We start from the raw sequence: 20,585 nt of genomic DNA, 5'->3' as shown, positions 1-20,585 counted from the left end.
TGGAGGCAAGTGTGTGAGTCTTGCAGCAAGCGTGGGAGGGGAGGTTTGGGGCGGGGGAGGGGGGGTGCAGGAGAGTCTTGATGGAGAAGATAGTGTTTAGAAACACCCAGGGAGGAGGAATGATCTTGGGACGTTGCCCATTTTCTGACCAAAGCAGGCTTGCCTGGGTCAGAAAGTGGGCAACGTCCCAAGATCAGTTTTGGTAGTGGCATGTTCAAAGGCTTGCCTATTGTCTTCTTGCTCATCCCTCACCTCCTTCTGCTTGTCTCAAAAGTGAGGGTGGGCAAGAAAAGACCCTTCGGTGATCATTCATTGGACACTTATAGAGCTCGACAGGGATGAGGGCAGGTTGGTGGGCTGCCTAGAACACGATCACTCGTGTAGAATTGAGGTCTGGTTGGGGGCAGGTAGGCCACGTGGGGAGTTTTACACTCCCAACACCTTCCCCCTGCCTGCAAATCCAACAGCAGGAGGCTGTAAAATCCACCCCTCATGGGCTCCAAAATACAACTAGACAACTTCCATGGCATCTTATCTGTCAAAGCAGGGAACAAACAGCCTGTTTCTGCATCTTTGGAACCCACCTGTGTGTTATTGGAAACAGATGGGGGAAATAGTTGTTTGGTAGTACAGAATGAATGGTGCTGAAAAAGGCATGTTGTTGAAGCTTTTTGTCATGCACTTATCAGTACAATTTACAAGAATACCAAATTATGAAGGGAACAACAATTTATACTGCATGAGAAGAGAGTGCTGATCGGTTGACAAGTAGACTCCATGATGTTGCCATGGGGAACGCACCAGTTAAATGATAACAGACAGTTTACTTTGCCTTGTGTAATCAACTAGCGAATGGCTGTCACCTATTTTGTTTAGTTGAAAAACCACAAAGTGTGTACATGTTCTTTCTATCAGTAAAGGACAGGGCCATGTGTATTTATATATGTATCTTCTAGCACAAGTAATTGCACCACACTGCGAGATTAACTGATGGTCTTAACTTGGTCGTTAATGTAATTCCTAGCACATTCAGGGTTGTTTAGCAAATGTTGTGCAATCCTTTGAACTGCAACTCTGTGTCCATCCCCACTGCCCATAGATCCAGATAAAACAGCTGCTGTGGATATTGTTGCTGTGGCTGGTGTTTCTGGTGCTACCTCTCTTGTTTCTCATCAGAGGTCAATGCTATATATTTGTATAAGCTGCAATAAAGGCTGATAGAAGGAAGTTGAAATCAAGGTATACAAAGATAAGATTACTTCAAAAATGTTGGAAATCAACCTTTGAAGCAGTGAAATCTGACGCTCACACCAAGTGCGATGAGCACAAGCCTTTCACACAGCCAAGGCAGCAACCATGAGACTTGGCTCAGTTAAGACTTCCCAGCCCATCAGCTCCACCAATCATTGACTCACTGCTGTGCACTTATCTTGTTGTCCCTGGAAAATTCTGTGCAGCTCAGATAACTTGTGCACTGGTTGTTAAAGCCAGAAAGAATCCTGGGTTAAAACCACATTTTGCTAAATATATTTAAATTGCTGACCCTACAGCTCATTTCAAGTCTCCCACTCACTTCAAAATGCACTTGGATAGATAGGTGAGGTTTCCAGTATTCCAGTAGCGAGCAATATGCTCTCCGCCATAAAATTCACCCCATGAAAGAGGCTATATAAATGCAAATATTTTTCTTTCTGTAAAAAAGAAAATTAAGTATTTTTTTTAACTGTATCTCGAAGTCATCAGAAACATTTTTGCAACCTGAAATGACCAACTTCCAAGAAAAATAACTGTTTATATAGTGCCTTTCATGATCTCTGGACATCTCAAGGCGGGTTACAGCCAATGAAATATTGCTGAGGTGTAATCATTGTTGTAATGTAGAGAAAGGTGCTAGGTAGTGTGGTTTATCTGTTCCAATTAAGAATCCATCTTCAGGATTTCTATCTAATGAGGAATGCTGGGTGGATTGAGGATATGAGAGAAGCTTGAGTAACCGTCAGGCACCTCTGCACCCTGAGCACTGTCCGTGACAACAGTCTCCAGGAGATAATCTTGCCTCTGCGTATGGACAACCTCAGGCTTTTCACTGTTGATATCCAGATTGCATGTCATTTGCATGTCATTTGCATGCCTCTCTGACTTCTCGCTGTGCACTTGCCTCTAATGAGTTTAGGGGCTATTTACCTATTTAGGGCCAATCCACCTAATCTGCACATCTTTGGACTGTAATAATATAATAATTGTTATGGGTCCGGGTTTACAGAACCCCAAAGTGTTTCATAGAGTTCAACCGACCCACAACTTTTAATAGATTGTGGTGTGCGAAGCACACGTCGTACTCTCCAGGTGTGATACAGCAATTATGGACAAATGGTTTTTCAAACAAAACAATGTTTCTTCTATGAACTCAATTTAACCTTTAAAAAACAAACATTGAATATCTTAACACCTATTACTTCAAAGATAACCCCAAAAGACTACAACACTAAATAATCCTTCAAACTGTTCCTTTAAACATCCAAAAGACTTCAACCTTCAAAAACAGACATGAGGTTACATTCAATATATTTATAGTCTTTGGATTTGCAAACATCAACAGACCCGCTCTGTTTCTTCCTGCAGCTTTCAGCAAACTCTGTGTTCTCTTCCTGCAGCTGTCAGCAAAACACACATACACCCCCAGCTTTCTCCGCAAACTGAAACCAAAAGCAGAGGTGAGCTCAGCTCCCCCCACCCTCTGACATCACTTCAGTAATATGATCAGTTCTATTTCTTAAAGGTGCATTGCTTAAACATCCATTTCTTAAAAGTACTCTCACATGACATAATAATAATCACTTATTATCACAAGTAGGCGTCAATGACGTTACTGTGAAAAGCCACTAGTCGCCACATTCCGGCGCCTGTTCAGGGAGGCCGGTACAAGAATTGAACCCGCGCTGCTGGCATTGTTCTGCATTACAAGCCAGCTGTTTACCCTATTGTGCTAAACCAGCCCCTGAGAAAACCGGGGCACTCGGAGGAGGACACGGGGAGAAAGTGCAAACTCCACACAGTCAGTCACCCTGGAATTGAGCCCAGGTCCCTGGCGCTGTGAGGGAGTAGTGCTAACCACTGTGCCACCTGCCTTCTGTGAGTTGATGGGACTGTAGATACTGCAGTAGTCCCATGTGCTGCTGGTTGAGCACATTTTCCCTGGCAAATGGCTGTTAACTGATTCAATAACAAGCTCAATTATCTTCCAGCTGCTGCTCAACATTCCTGTCCAACATAATTCTTTTCTAATTTTCTCAGCCTCCCCACCTTGAAAACCACCTCCAAGGGCCGGGGAAAATTCCACCCACACCCTCCCAACTCTACCACAATATCTTCTTCACTTTCTGGGCTATCTTTAAAGATGGTTATGGTCACACAGAAAAGGGGTTATCCAAACAGATGTTTGCACTTAGCAAAGTTCTTGCACCTTTATTAAACTTGCATTTATATTGATTGTTTCAAAGTGTTTCACGACTTAATTATTTTTGTCGTAGAATTCATTATTCATGAAGGGAAACACAACTGTCATTCAGCATTAGCAACAAGGTGAATGGCTACTTTATTTTTTCAGCCAAAATGTTAGGGAGAGGAAGACCCACGACTCTTCGTGAAATAGCACCATGAGATTTTCAACGTCCACTTGTACCCTCAGAACAGTAGCCTTGGTTCAGCTCTTCCTGGTTAAACTCTGAACAAAACCAATAAGCGGGGTAATGAATAGGAAGTGTTGTCTTTAAATACTCAGATCTGGGTGTGTTCACGAACAAGGAGTAAGGTGGTCCAATTTTTTAGAACTTAGTCTATCTCCAAATAGAAGCTATTTGAGAGGTGAAATTATCGCATATTATGAGGTACAAGTAATGCCGTCTGAGAAGTCAATTACAATAATAATGTCATCACAATGATTGACTAGTTTGAAAACTATTAATTCAAAATTAATCTTTGTACTATTTTTAAAATACTGATTGACAAGATGGCACACTGGCGCAGTGGTTAGCACTCCTGCCTGACAGCACTGAGGACTTGTGTCACGCCGTGCGGAGTTTGAACATTCTCCCCGTGTCTGTGGAGGTCTCACCCCCACAACCCAAAGATGTGCAGGGTAAATGGATTGGTCACACTAAGTTGCCCCTCAATTGGAATTTTCTTTTAAAAATACTGATTGACATGTTTGCTTCAAATTCCCAAATGTGCTCTTTCTATGAAAGCAATCAATAACTTTATAAGAATAGTATACACGAGAATCTGATACAACTGTATTAACCAATCATATAATATGGGGAGGCAGTGGTGTCATGGTATTGTCACTGGACTAGTAAACCAGAGGCCCAGAGTAATGCTCTGGGGACCCAGGTTCAAATCCCCCCACTGCAGATGGTGAAATTTGAATTCAATAAAAATCTGGAATTAAAAACGTCTACTGATGACCATGAAACCATCGTCTATTGTCGCAAAAATTCATTTGGTTCACTAATGCCGTCCTTACCTGGTCTGGCCTACATGTGACTCCAGGCCCACAGCAATGTAGTTGACTCTTAACTGCCCCCTCAAGGGCAACTAGGAATGGGCAATAAATTCTGCCACAGCCTGCGTCGCCCATGTCCCATGAACAAATATAATAATAGGTCACAGTATTATGGTAAATCAAAAATAATCAGAGCATCTTGTTCATATGGGGAGGGAAGGTGGCCAGAGTTAGAACGGTGCTGCTGCAGAAGGGAAGGTAGGCAAGGGGTTTGGATCTTCTGAACCCAATGTATTATTACTGGGCGGCAAATGTGGAGAAAGCGCGGAGCTGGGTCAGAGGGGTTGATTCCCAGTGGGTCAAAATGGTGGAGAGTTTGTGTAGGGGGTCGGGATTGAAGGTGCTAGCAACAGCGCCGCTCCCAATAGCCCCAGGGAAATACTCAGGGAGTCCGGTAATAATAGCTTCATTGAGAATTTGGAGGCAGTTTCGCCAACACTTCGGGTTCGGGGCAGGGACAAGGGAAATGCCGATTCGGGGTAACCACAGATTTGAGCCAGGGAAGTGGGATGGAAATTTTCAGAAATGGGAGGAGAAGGGAATTAAGACACTAAAAGATTTGTTTCTTGGGGGTCGGTTTGCAGGATTGAAGGAGCTGGGAGCGCAGTATAGGCTGGAGTAGGGGGAAATGTTTAGATACATGCAGGTTCGAGATTATGCCAGGAAGGAGATACAGAGCTTCCCGGTGGAGCCGGTCTCCTCATTGCTGGAGGAGGTGCTGACGACAGGGGACTCCTGGAGAAGGGGGTAGTGTCGGCGGTTTACGGGGCTACTTTTGAAGAGGAGAAGGGATCAAAGCAAAGTGGGAGGAAGAGTTGGGAGAGGGTATGGAGGAGTGGTTCTGGTGTGAGGTGCTCCGGAGAGTGAACGCCTCCACCTCGTACGTGAGGCGCGGACTGAAACAGCTGAAGGTGGTATATAGAGCACACCTCACAAGGGCGAGGATGAGCCAGCTCTTTGAGGGGGTAGATGATGTGTGTGAACATTGCGGGGGGGCGGGGGGGGGGGGGTGTTGGGAGGGTTGGGGGGGAGGAGGACTGTATGTATTAATGGTGACTATGGGTGATTCCTTTGTTATTTGTTTATATTAACATGTGGGCTGCTGTTTGGGGGTTTGGTGGGAGGACGGGATTGTTGTTGAAATGGGGATTGACATTGTATTCGTTACTGCTTATTGTTTATTGTTGGTGGGTGTAAATTTGGGAGAAAATGTGAAAAAGGAGAATAAAAACATTTTTTTGAAAAATAAATAAATAATCAGAGCATCTTAACTGTAATCTTGAAAGGGCACATCCATTTTCCAGTTTACAAGAGTTGATATTTGTGAATATCATGCCAAAGCAGACGGGGATGTATAAATTTAGACAGTTAATGTAAAGCAGGAACACACTTCTGAGAAAAAAACATGGAATTCAGAATTGATCATCTGTACACCTGCCTTCTGGAATTGTTTCAATAGAACGCCCCTTCTCCCAGGACATGGCAGAATCCCAGTTGGTGGAGGAGGTATTTAAAATGAGGGACGTTACTTACCTCCTTTATTCCTGTTGCCTTCCTATCTTGGTCTGATGCTAATCTGTTCTTTTGAGCAGGCAAGCATGACACCCAGAGGAAAGAACAGGGGTCTATCTTAAAGCATGCAGATCGAGCTCCATTAATCAATGGGCTCCAATCGTTAAATTAGTTGGAGGCAGGGAGCAGCGCCAGATTTTCCAAAAGGTCAAACCTGCCATGATTATGAGTCAGAAGATGTCTATCCAAGGTAGCTGAGTGGTTACATTTAATTTTAGACTTCATTGTGTGCTAGAGTAGTGGGAGTGTTCCACCCAGCATCACTAGGCCGCCTTGGGCGCTCCATGTTGGTTGTGGTGAAAGATAATTGAAACCACTCAAATCTGTAAGTTGCAGTAACTGAGACTTTATTCAGAAGCATATCTGTGAGACATAGCCCTGCTTCTACAAAACGTCTGACTGGTTCCAAGGCTGTGTAACATATTTAGATCTTTTGGTTATAGATAAACTGGAGGTCTCACACACATCAATAAATCAGTTACAGAATGTATGCAGGTGACCTCTTAACTCCGTAGTGTGGCCTTTCTGACTCACAGCAGGGATCACCCCATGGCTGTTTTACTATCTCCTTAATGCCTTGTTTTGGCTAGCTTTCCCATCATGCCTGAAAGGCTCCCAAAGCTGACTTTAAAAGTGCTAATATTAAAATTACATTCAGGTATTTTGAAAGCTGTAAATGTACATCTTAATATGAGTTTCATTATTGAGTCATTTCAATTACCCTACTTCAGTCACTCCTTTTGGACCCATGGTCGGGCCTTACCTGGCCAGGTGGGCCATCCCCAAGGTCTTCTGCTCACTAGAAATCCTGGTGACCCTGCTTCAAATCTGATACCCTATCATTCTCTTATGGCTTTGCCGAAGTCCGATTGACCTAATGGAGGCATGGAACTATCGTTTCATAGAATCCATAGAATCCCCACTAATCCTTACAATGCAGAAGGAGGCCATTCAGCCCATTGATTTTGCACTGACCCTTCGAAAGAGCACTCTTCCCAGGTCCAATCTCCAGTCCACCCACCCTATCCCCGTAACTCGGTAACCTAACATGCACATCCCTGGACACTAAGAGACAATTAAGCGGCGCCAATCGAGCTAACCTGCACATTTTTGGAGTGTGGGAGAAAACCGGAGCACCCGGAGGAAACCCACGCAGATGCGGGGAGAACATGCAGACTCCGCACAGTCACCCCAGGCTGGAATCGAACCCGGATCCCTGGCGCAGTGAGGCAGCAGTGCTAACCACTGTGCAGCCTTAATTTGCAAAACCTTGGTCAATGTTCCCAGCTTTGTATTTTCTGGGAGGGAAGTGTCAGTAGTAGTGAATACCGAGGCATAACATTTTTACACTGCAGAAGGAGGCCATTCGGCCTATCGAGTCTACACCGGCCCCTGAAAGAGCTCCCTACCTAAGCCCACACCTCCACCCTATCCCCGTAACCCAGCAACCCCACCTAATGTTTGGACACTACGGGGAAATTTAATGTGACCAATCCACCTAACCTGCACATCTTTGGACTGTGGGAGGAAACCTGAGCACCCGGAGGAACCCACTCAGACATGGGGAAAACATGCAGACTCCACACAGACAGTGGCCTAAGCCGGGAATCGAACCCGGGTCCCTAGCGCTATGAAGCAACAGTGCTAACCACTATGCTACCGTGCCACCCCACCTATTGGTCAACAATGCCATCTATGATGCTTGGAGCATCCAAGGAACATTTAGTCTCTGATAACAACAAATACAGAGACTAACTATTAAGATGGCAACATGCACCCTAGTCCGTAGGCGACCTGATCATTCCCAAGAGTGAAGGTTGGTACAAGGCACTCTCCCGCGCGTGCGTGATGACCAGCGCACAGCCCAGCCTTGCGCCGCCCTGCCCCCTCAAACGCCACAACCAATCGGGGACTGCCTGCAGCCGCCATTCTTAAAAGCCGGTCATGGCCGTTGGGGACTTCTTCCCGTGATCGGGAACACCACAATCGATCGCTCCATGACCCTCCTGCCACCCACCCGCGACCCACCACAGGTCGCGACCCTGAGTTTGAAAAACCTTGCGCTGGAACGTAGCGTAGCCTGAAGCAATGTTGAATGGCAGAATGGTTTATGGAAGAAGCCTTTGTGGGTATTGATTGTAGCAAACGTCTGAGATTTCTCATGCAGCTCTAGTTGCAGGTAGACATGAGTGAAGTCCAATTATGAATATGTAAGGTAAGCATGGCATAGAGGTCCTCGATTTAGGGACTTGGATACCGATTGACCTGGGCAACCTGATTTATGGTCAGTTTATAGTCCCCACAAATCCTTATTGAACTATCAGGTTTAAGGACGTGGACTATCGGCACTGTCCACTGGCTTGATTATACTGACTTGATTATACCCAGCTCTTCTAATCTCTTTAGCTCTGCTTCAACCTTCTGATGCCATTCATTTGGCACTGGTCTGGCTCTGAAGAACTTTGGCATCCAATACGGATTGACAGATATCTTGGCTATAATGTTCTTAAATCAGGCCAGTTCCTTGCGGAAGACATTATCGAATTAAAGCTATCTCATTCTCACATGCGTGAATTTGTATTCAAGTTAAAATTTCCACATGTTTGTCAAAAAGATTCTGTAATTATGATTCTGGCCATAACCTGGAAAAGAAACGTTATTAATTACACTTTTCTTTTGTCAGTTTTTTGACTTAATTCACTGAACCTACAGTCACAAAATCACAATGTCCGACAGAAAAACATTAAAGCTGGAAGCACAAACATTATCCACATGCAACCCGAGAAACATAGCACCTGCTTTAAAACAATAACCAAAATGAAGTAGGTCAGCGCTCTTGTGGTGTTTACACTAAACTTCTTAAATGCCAGTAATTAAAATTCAAGACAAGGTTAACTTAATAAAACCTTAACATATACAGCCCAAACCAATAATAAAACAAACCTATGAACATTCATGTAAAACAAAAGATTCTCACAGCTGTAAATTTTAAACAGTTAATCCTCAGCATTCTCTCGCAGTTATAGACGCTGAAAGACAGAACACTGCAAACTCACAATCCCTAACTAAAACTTTAGGCACACTCAACAGTCACATTCGTACTTTCATATTTCCTAGAAATATGAAATACACACATTAATCAAGCAAGGAAAAGAAGCTTCCAAAAAACATACAAGGCAGGGGGCTAACAAGCTATTAATTCGTTGACCCAAAACAGCACTTAAACAAGCAATCACATTCAGACAGGAAAATTATTTATTCATCATCAAAATGCACAGATCTTCACAAGTTATTTCTTCCTTTGTGTTGCCTTTTCACGCAGCATCTGAACTATACTGTGGACTATGAACTTAATTTCTTACTTTCTCCTAATTATCTTAACCTTACTTGGGACTAGGTGGGATTTAGAGAAACAGACTTTCTTATGTTTTGTTCAGGCACACAGACCGCTGGCGCGTCATCTCGTTGAAAAGGGAACTTGCTTCTTGTATCTGCCACTGCTAATGGCTCCTGTTTTCCCAATTCCTCACAACGGGAGTAATCAGCTTCTCTGTGAGGCTGCTTAACTGCTTCCCTTAAAGGTTCCCTGGCATCACACAGATCCACTCTCATTTCTCTTGTTACTTTCTGTGAGCACTTGCCTCAACCAAGGCAGCTCCTGCATGCAAACTGGATATTCTCTGCTGTTGTGATATTGTAGCTGAGTGCTCAGTTCCTAACCCTAAAGTCTGAACCTGCCTCTCTAAACCATCTTATCTCATGATCTTTCTGCTGGAATTGCTTTCTCAAATTCTCCATCTCCTGGACTGCAGCTTCATCTGCAGGGATGAGCAATAAATGCTGACCTAGCCTCCAACGCCCACATCCCATGAAATAATTTTTTTTTAAATTCCCACATTTGCCTGCCAGGTTTTAGCAGATCAGCATGGAGGTTTATGGAATCAGTTAAAATCGGGTGGGGAACACCCACGCCTCCAGACTGTTTGCAGTCTCCTTTGTGGCCATGTACACTCTCGTGTTTAAAATCAGGGCACAAATATTTTCATCCAGTTTTGCAACGCCGATGGACATCAGCAATATAATACAGGTTAGCATGAATTTAAGACAAATCACGTTTTGTGAAATGTATTTGAATAAACATATATATGAGAGGAATTATTTTCTAAATTGATGTTATGGAATTGATGAGGTACATTTTGGAAAGATCTTTCAGGAAAGGTTTCAACTTGAATTTGTCACATCTTACTTTACAGGAATACTGTTCAATGGTTCTGGTCTGACATTGATGATCTAAACTCACTTACTATTTGTGTACTTTTATCTTTTTACAGGCCTTACAGCTGCAGCATCCCTTGTATCCCTGGCCTGGGCTCTGGCTTCGTACCAAAAGGCACTTCGTGATTCTAGAAATGATAAAAAGCCCATCAGCTACATGGCTGTTATAATTCAGTTCTGTTGGCATTTCTTCACAATCGCAGCAAGAGTCATCACTTTTGCCTTGTTTGCATCAGTTTTCCAGCTCTATTTTGGGATCTTCATCGTCTTACATTGGTGCATTATGACTTTCTGGATTGTTCATTGTGAAACAGAGTTCTGCATTACCAAGTGGGAGGAGATTGTATTTGATATGGTTGTGGGAATAATCTACATTTTCAGTTGGTTCAATGTCAAAGAAGGAAGAACTCGGTGTCGGCTATTCATCTACTACTTTGTAATCCTTTTGGAAAACACTGCCTTGAGTGCACTGTGGTACTTGTACCGAGCACCTCAAATAACAGATGCGTTCGCCATACCGGCGCTTTGTGTTGTGTTTAGTAGTTTCTTGACTGGAATCGTTTTTATGTTGATGTACTACACCTTTTTTCATCCAAATGGACCAAGGTTTGGTCAGTCACCAAGCTGTGCTTGCAAAGAGCCTGTGGCCACTTTCAATTTGCCTGCAGAGGCAGCAGCAAATGCTTTGAGGGCTGTGTCCCAAAGCAGGGAACAGAAATTCACAGAAAGGGATGGTTGCATGCCTGTTTTTCAGGTCAGACCTACTGCACCGTCCACACCATCTTCTCGCACTCCACGGATAGAAGAAACTGTGATTAAAATTGACCTTTTAAGAAACAAGTATCCAGCATGGGACAGACATGTTTTGGACAGAAGTCTACGAAAGGCAATCCTTGCTTTTGAATGTGCTTCCTCACCACCCCAACTCCAATACAAGGATGAAGCCCTCATTGAAGAACGTCTGGAGTATGAAACAACTCTGTGATAAGTTAACCAGTTGTTCTGTCGATAAAACCAGTTGCCAAACCAGAGGTTGCAAGTAGGGTTGTGGTAATAGCAATGGGTGGAATATTTCCACTGTCTGCTGCCTCCAGTGAGATTGTAAACATATTCTTTATAAATCAGTTTATGATTTTGATGCACACATTACTTTAATGTATGTGTCATCCTGAGCATCAATGTTTATGAACTTGGTGAGGCAGACAAATGATTATCATTTTCTTATAACTTTAATAATATGGTGCTAATTCATCTGCCAACATTATTGGGCTGTCAAGAATTCAAATGCATTATTTACTGGCAGTATGAATATGCACATTTTCTAGTATCTAAAATGAACACCATTTACAAAATGTGTCTCTGATTTATGTAATCAAGAGTTAAAATGTGATTTTGTTTTTTTATATATATATTGTGAATTATAGTAGAAGGTAACTTTTTAAATTGATAAACGTGATATTGTGAACTAAATTTTATGCAGATGTTGAAAACAATCTTGGCAGCTTTCCATTCTGGAGTGTATCATGGTGAGAACGGAAATAAAATTATCTATGTAGATGTACAAAGCTTAAGGTGTCTGCACCAATGTAGATGTATAAAGCTTAAGGTATCTGCACCAAAACACAAATGTGCATTCTGTGGCTGTTGAGTAATTTGATGAAGTGTATTACTCTGGATTTTTGATATTAAATAGGGTTGTATGGAAGCCAAGGAAAGGTTGTGAATTTACTAAGACAGTCAAAATCTAATTTAGTTTCAACCTCTGCAAATTCAGGCACACATTATTAGTACAGTGGGTGATACTTACCGACATAGAAAATAAACGCAACTGCCAAACAGATTGTCAGCTATTGGACAGAGCTCTTGTTGAAGCCAGTTTTACTAACTGACTATAATACCTCCCTCAGTATTCTAAGTTCTGTTTCGGCTACAATTCCACCCTGTAGTCATGCATTCAGAGTGTGCACTCTATGGACAGGATAGTGAGGGATCCAGTAAGCCTAATTTTCTAACTTTTTGCAGACTGTTGCAGGAAACAAATGCAAAATTATTCCTACTTTGCATGTACAAATGCATTGCATTCTGTGGCAATATAATTATATAATTCAATGATGAACAATTGGATGCCACTGTGGTAGGGAAAAGTTTTGAAATGCATTGCATTGGACAAGGTTGATCCTACTTGTCAGTGGAAGCTGTTTTTACTTATTGTACTATACTTAAGTTTTTGTTAATAGTTGACCGATACAAGTGCTTTTCCGAAGAATCTAAATTCAAAGGAAATATGCAAAGAATAGTTTTAGAGAAGTTGCTTTGTCTTTTCAAAAAAGAATATTTCTGTTGTTATTAAGAATAAGACTTTTTTTAAAGGGAAAAAAAACTTGTTTCGGGATTTTGCTTTTTTGATTAACCTGTTACAATGTATATTTTACATGTTAAAGATGTTTTACATCTATTAATTCAGTGTAAGATACAATTCCTCCCATTTTCCATAATTTGTATCAATGTTTCAGTTGTACAGTATGTCAGCCATGGATAACCTAATGTGCAGATATTAAATGAGCTCGATGCCAAATAGGTTATTGTCAATCCTGTATTTCTCGATCTCTGTTGAAGTGTTGAAGCTGAAATGTTGGCCAATATTTCAAATACACAGCTTACTAAAGGCAGATTGACAATTATCAGAAATCCATGGAGTATGATTTCCAGAGCAGAGATTTTAGGTTAGGGGAATAAATTGGTTCATATTGCGCCATTTGATGTTTTGATATTTTCATCAATTAAATATTTATCTGACATTTTGACTAATTTGAGTAGTTTAGCAATCTTTACACAATGATATAAATTGCAGTAAAAATCATATGGCATTTATTCTTTGTCCATAAATGCATATATAAATAATACATAAAGTTATGAATTAGCAACTAAATGTTTGTTTGATTTTAATTTACATAGAAAGTAATTTAGAAGCATTCTGTTATGTCACTGGGGAAGGTTTACATTCACTTGTAAATACACACTGATGTTCTGTTTAAGATGGCCTTAGATTGTGACAACAAAAGTTATTTCACTGGACTGTGGCCTCAATCTCTGACTTAATTAACCAACTCCCCCGAGGAATTTTGCATCAAAGTCATGTCTTAAGGGGGGAACGTTTTACATGAATGCCAAATACTAGTAAAAGACCAACAAAGTTTAACTCAGGCCATCACTCTTCCCTGTTCGGGTCATCATAGCTGGAAGAAAAACCTGTCATTTAAATTATTAGCTATATTGAACTTTTACAGCTAAGCATTTTTATAAACATTCTGATGATTGCCAAAACTCTGATCCTTTCGCAACTTTCAAAAGGCAACTTGCTGGGTCAGGAAATGGCTGACGCAAGTAACTTAGATGCTTTGAAAAGAAAATTAAATAAATAGACAAGAGAAAAAGGGTAGAATCAGAAGGAGGTCATTGTACCTATGGCGGCTGTAAACGTTTTAATTGTCTCTCCCCTGCTCTTCCCCACAGCCCAGCAAATATTCCCATTCAATCATCATTTTTCCCAATGATAGCAGTTCCGCACTTCTGGAAAATTAGGTCTTGATCACTGCAGTGAAACATCCATCATTGCTTTCAATATTCATTAAGACTGACATCTTCTGAAAAAGCTACTGTCATGTGGAATCACACCAAAACTGGTTCATAATTTGCAGATTTCCACTCAACAAGCTCTGTAAGTGCTTTGCTAATAGCTTATTTGTGGTTCTTTCTTCATTAATTGAGGGCCATGTCTTGGTTCCTGGGTCGTCCTCTGTCACTATCCAGCCCTGACCACACTTTTGCCAATAATTTTCCGCAATGTTCCCTAACATCCTTCAGATGACACACCTTCGTTTTTTGCTACCTCAAGTTCTCTTGATGCAGAGGCTGAATTAATACACTATGCTCTTTTCCATTATCAATGGATACTTTGGGCACGATTCAGTGGACATGAAATTAAGTCCGCTTTCAGGCGCATTAGGCTGGGTGTTTCCCAGCGGCTGCAACAGTGAGATTCACTCCGCTATTCACCGGCACTTTGCCGGATTTTTGGGCCTGGGGGAGTTTCTCCCTGCGGAGGACACGCTTTACTTGATTTTCAGCACAGGCGAGGTGAGCTCGCAAGCAGGAACGTCTCTCCGCAAATCGGGGCACCATTTTGACCGACAGCCCCGATTTCTGCACTCCCCTCTTTCTGGACCTCCCTTCATCCCCAACCTTCTCGTGATCCCTGGAACCCTCCCCCAGGCCAGACCCCTAGCAGTGTCAGCCTGGCACCTTGGCATTCCAGCCTGGCACCCTGGAAGTGCCAAGGTCCCCAGGTACCAGGGGAGTGCCAGGGTACTACCCTGCCTTGTCCCTGATCACCTGGGATCTCTAAAGGCCTGTGACCCCCCCCCCCCCCCCTGAGGTGCCATCACACCTGGTCCATGTTTGTGGAAACCAGTGCAAACGGAGCCTGGGTTGAAGTCTCACAGGCACAACCATTGAATCCCGTGTGCCAAGTGAAAGCAGCATCCAGGTATTTAAATCATAGAACTCCTATAGTGCAGAAGGAGGCCCATTGAGTCTGCATCGGCCTTCTGAAGGAACGCTCCATGTAGGTCCACTCCCCCACCCTATCCCTGTAATCCCACCTAACCTACATGTCCTTGGACAGTAATGGGCAATTTAGTATGGCCACTCCACCTAACCTGCACTTCTTTGAACTGTGGGAGGAAACCAGAGCACCCGGAGGAAACCCACACAGACATGCGTGCAACGTCCACACAGACAGTGACCCAAGGCTGGGATTAAACCCGGGTCCCTGGTGCTGTGATGCAGCAGTACTAACCATTGTGCCACCGTGCCTAATGGCTCATTAAAATATGCTGATCTGGATCATGCCCAGTGGAGTGAGTCGGGTAACTCACAATTAGTCCAGCGCCTGACGCGAAGCCTGATTTGGGGCTCTTGCAGGATTTACTCGTTGCACCCGGCTCCACGCCCCTCAACGTGGTGGCTGAATCATGCCCCTTATTCTTTTCACCTCTTCCCCTGATATCTTTGATTTATTGTAGAAGCTACCAAGCAAAGCAGGGTTGTCAGCTGGTCAAGTAATGCTGAAAGCACAAGAAATCCATCTAAATATCATCATATTTGGGCGTAGATAATTCTACCTTCAATCATAGCTGCTAACAAGCAAAAGAGCCATCCAATTCAATGGGATGAATTGGGTAGCTGTTTGATTAGAATAGGCATTAGCACCGCACTGTTGGAATATCCAATTGGAATATTTTGCACCTACCGTACTTTCAAATATCATTTCCATTGGCCAAGGAAGCATCAATGTGTGTACAAGTGAGACAGTAATGATGTGATCAATCATAGAATTTACAGTGCAGAAGGAGGCCATTCGGCCCATCGAGTCTGCACCGGCTCTTTGAAAGAGCACCCTACCCAAGCCCACACCTCCACCCTATCCCCATAACCCAGTAACCCCACCCAACACTAAGGGCAATTTTGGACACTAAGGGCAATTTAGCACGGCCAATCCACCTAACCTGCACATCTTTGGACTGTGGGAGGAAACCGGAGCACCCGGAGAAAACCCACGCACACACGGGGAGAACGTGCAGACTCCGCACAGACAGTGACCCAAGCCGGGAATCGAACCTGAGACCCTGGAGCTGTGAAGCAATTGTGCTAACCACCATGCTACCGTGCTGCCCAAATGTCATAAGTTGCATATTTTATATCTATAAAATGCATGTCCAAGGTCTCAAGACACAAGAGAAAAGGCAGGAGTTAAGTTCAGGCGCCAGTAGCTAAATTGGTAGGATTTCCAAAAACCTGGGTTTGCAACTGTGGTGGAACATCTGTGGAAAGCTCAGAGAAATTGTGTAAAAAAAAATTCTGAATCAATTTTATTGCTTCTTTCCCCTGTATTATTTTTTCCAGCTACCTTACCACCTGCCTTTATGTCATTTGTGACAATCGGACTACTATCTGCCCTCCCCATCCATAATTGAGGCTAAATAAGAGGAAGGGACCCAAACAAATGAATGGGAACAACAGAAAGCTTAAGAGATATCAGAAGAAAACCCAAAACTAACAACAATGGAAATTGGTACGAATTTCATAAAGGGGCACCTCTTGGCTTCCATGTCTGGCCATTGTATTGACAGCCCCTTCTACTCTACAGCTCACACTGCTCAACAGCCCATTTAGTTTTCAATTAGCTAACTAATGAAAAACAAGTTCCATGACGCTCCAAAAACAAATCCTGCACACATTAACTTTAGTATCATCATAAATTTACTTCCAACATGCTGTGTGGGAATGTCTAGTATTTTTGCGACATTGCTTCCCCAGTGTGTGAATTCTGAATTCCTAACATTAACCGACTGCTTCTCCTAGGCACTACCGAAGTGGCAGAAGCATATGTAGTGGGTAGCAAGCATGTGTCAATATTGACCAAATCTTAAAACAGACCCGCTTCATGCTGCCTCTCTCATGCATATCTTTACACTGTCTCCTTTCTGCCACATTTGCAACCATCAGTGGGGCTGACACTGAGATTCCATGTATGGGGTGGTTTAATTGGCACTGAAAGCTCTGGTCATCTCCATAAAAGACCTGTTGCACTTCTTGAAGCCATAATTTTGTTGGAGGAACTTTCCAGCCAAACCTCCTTCAGCATCAGAATCTGCACAGCTGATGAGGGGAAAGGGGCATGGTGGGGAGGCTCATACCCTGCAAGTGATCTCTCCAACACTTAAATACTAATGGGAAGCACAAGTGATTAGCACTGTGGCTTCACAGCGCCAAGGTCCCAGGTTCGATTCCCTGCTGGGTTACTGTCGGTGCGGAGACTGCACGTTCTCCTCGTGTCTGCGTGGGTTTTCTCTGGGTGCTCCGGTTTCCTCCCACAGTCCAAAGACGTGCAGGTTAGGTGGATTGGCCATGATAAATTGCCCTTGGTGCCAAAAAAGGTTAGGAGGGATTATTGGGTTACGGGGATAGGGTGGAAGTGAGGGCTTAAGTGGATCGGTGCAGACTCGATGGGCCAAATGGCCTCCTTCTGCACTGTATGTTCTGTATGTATATTCTATGTGTAAGCTATTAAAGGCCTTTAAATCCTGCAGCAACATACTATTTTGTGTTTCCTAGCCAGCACTTACAATTATTCTAATTGTACTTAGAAATTATAATGCCACCAGTACCAATGATGTTGGGTGAGTAACATTCTTGGCTCGTCACACTTATATTGGTGATTCTGACCCCACCACCAAATCTGAGGAATACTTGCTGGATGGTTCCTGCAGACTTAGTCAATGTTTACCACCACCTGCCTGTGTTTGCTCCACTCTGACACATTTGTGTACCCTGTCACCACTGACCTCAAATGGAACTCCCATTTCTTCACCATTGCCAAACTTATACAGGTAGTTTTGCCTATTTTACCCATTGGGAAACTGGAACCTTCAAATTGGCGTCTTATTTCAGTGAAAAGTCATTTTGGATGGATTTTACAATGGTGATCCCACTGATCCCATCAGTTTCTCACTGTACAAGTTACATTAAAATGTGTGGGAAAGTTGCTTCTTCACCTTTGCCAAGAATCTGAGGGGAATTTCCCTTGGTCCAGCGCGGCATGTTGGACGGCGGCGGGATTATCTGCTTCCACCGCTGTCAATATGATTTCCCATTGAATCTGCCCCCATGCCACCAGGAAACCCAAGAAGATCCCGCTGCCGAGAACAGCCAGAAAATCTCCCCCCTTTATTTTTCCTTCAATGTGGATTGATTACTGTTCCCATATCTATTTCATAAACTGAAATTCTGTTCTGAACATTTCAGAAACTTATCTGGTCTAACCATATACATTCTGCGGTTACAAGAGCAGGTCGATGAATCCTGCAGTGAGTAACTCACCTCCTGACTTCCCAAAGCTGGTTTACAACCTACAAGATACAAGTCAGGAGTGCGATGGGTTTGCCTGGATGAGTGCAGTTCCAACAACACTCAAGAAGCTCGACATCATCCAGGACAAAGCAGCCCATTTCATTGGCATCCTATCCACAAATATTCACTCTCCACCACTGATGCACAGTGGCAACAGTGTGTACCATTTATAAGATGCACTGCAGCAACTCACCAAGGCTCCTTACACTGCAGCTTCCAAGCCCACGATCACTGCCATCGAGAGGGACAAGGGAAGCAGTCACATCACTACCTGGAAGTACCCCTCCAAGCCACGTACCACCCTGACTTGGAAATATATCACCGTTCCTTCTCTGTCGCTGGGTCAAAATCCTGGAACTCTATCCTGAACAGAACTGTGGGTGCAACGGTTCAAAAGTCTCACCACCACCTTTTCATGGGCAGTTAGAATGGGCAATAAATGCTGGCCTAGTCAGCAATGTCCACATCCCCATGAAGGAATTTCTAAAAATTTGTGGATGCTCCTCTGCCAGCTCTCCAATATTGCTTGACAGGGTACAAAAAGTACCTTGGCTCCAAATTCCTTTGGAGTCTTTCAATTGATACATGAATACCAGGCAGAACCTCTGTTCACCCTTGCCTGCAGTCAGGGATTGCATCCAAAACATTGGCAAAGGGATCATTTCAATGGCATTAATATAAGCTGATCAAAACTACCAACCAGAATGTCAGGGTGAAGTTGCACAGCTCCAACAGCTGAGAGGGAGACTCAGTTAGACTAATCAGGAGGGTGAACAAAAACTGCGTCAGAGTTGAGCTTTATGGAAGGTCTTAAATATGTCTCTTGTTCCCAACAGAATGGCAAGCTGTGCTGGGAATGATCACCTTTCTCTGGTGTGTAGCCTCTTAAAACCTCAGTTGGACTCATGGCAGCTCTCAACTTGTCTGTGAGGCCTCCAGATAGTGTAAACTGCAGAAGTGCACACTTGGTGTATGTAGTTCATAAGGAAGGTCCTTCTGAAATCCTTCCTGACCAGATCTCAGCACATATTACAGAATCCCTTGGTCTCTCACTGGAACTTCTACGTTACTCCAGGACTTCAGGGTGTTGGTCTTCCGATTGGAGATTGCTCACTCTCTTCCGATCTCTAATTTTCCTCTCTCCATCACAACTGTTTCTTTTCCTCTATTCAATCCAAACATATTCTTTGCCAGGTGCTCAAAAGTGTGAAGTTCCTGACCTCCCTTTTCCCTCACTCTTCCAACTTAAAACCCAAACTTGTCATCATTGGCCAGAAATTTACACTCCAACTTGGAGTGTTTTGAAGCTGGAGGTTTGTGTGTGTGTGTGGGTGGGGGGGGGGGGGGGGGGGGTGGTGGGGGGGGGGGGGGGTGGGGGGGGGTGTAAATGCATGGAAGGGATTCCCTCTGGGCTCCCACCTGCCCAAACCATGCAGTGATTCTACGCTGGCAGGTCCTCAAGTAGGAAGCCCACCTTGCGCCTTTTAAAGCCCTTAAGTGTTTCCTGCTGGCAAGCAGATGAATGCTCAGGGGAGGAAACCTGGAAGTGAAGGAAGTTCGATATCAGGCAGGAAGTAGTGAGGAGGAACGCCTCCTTCAGAACCCCCTTTTCTTTTGTAATCCCTACAGTACAGAACAAGACCATCCGGACTATCGAGTCTGACTGGGGGCATCCTCCCCTGAAGATACAGTGACCTCTGGAACTCCTCCCACCCCTGGTCTTTCCCCTGAGATCTCAACCGCCCCCCCCCCCGGTGATTTCTAGACCTTCCCTACCCTTGCTCCTCTGGGACTCCTGACACTTGCCATTTCCCCAGTTCCCAGTCTCAGGCAACTCTGTACAGTGCCTCTTACGGCTACTGCAGCACTGTTGCTGGAGGGAACTGGGGAGCTGCCAACCTATCTGATTTGATGGCAACTCTCTAAGGCGGGACTTTATCCTGAGTGAGAAGCTGAAGTCCCACCTTATGTCAGTCAACGCTTGTTAAAGTGTAAAATGGCAGGAGGGCTGTCGGGAACACCTCTCCACTGACTCCCCACGAAGCCACCACTATCCAAAAAATTCAGGCCATTGTTGAATCACTAGGACTTGATTTACCCTGATTTCCTTTTGGGTATTTTCACCATTGCTTTTGGCTGTTCAATTGGTTTCTGAACAAAAATGCTTCCCGCATTGTCTTACAAGGAAAGAAACAACCCAATGGTA

General features: G+C 43.7%; 1 protein-coding gene across 1 annotated transcript in view; it reads left to right on the top strand.

Annotated features, from left to right (window-relative positions):
• Positions 1 to 12,997, top strand: part of xkr4 (XK related 4) — a 456,237-nt gene extending 443,240 nt beyond the window's left edge. Inside the window, exon 3 of the mRNA XM_072467751.1 lies at positions 10,465 to 12,997. Within this exon, the coding sequence (XP_072323852.1) occupies positions 10,465 to 11,393 (929 nt within the window). The 3' untranslated portion in view covers positions 11,394 to 12,997. The remainder of the gene's footprint in view (positions 1 to 10,464) is intronic.
• The last annotated feature ends 7,588 nt before the right edge of the window (positions 12,998 to 20,585 follow it).

Source organism: Scyliorhinus torazame, chromosome 11 (assembly GCF_047496885.1).
Source record: "Scyliorhinus torazame isolate Kashiwa2021f chromosome 11, sScyTor2.1, whole genome shotgun sequence".
NCBI lineage: Eukaryota > Metazoa > Chordata > Chondrichthyes > Carcharhiniformes > Scyliorhinidae > Scyliorhinus > Scyliorhinus torazame.
The sequence above is the reverse complement of the archived record's forward strand: the minus strand, read 5'-3'. Positions and strand labels throughout refer to the sequence as shown.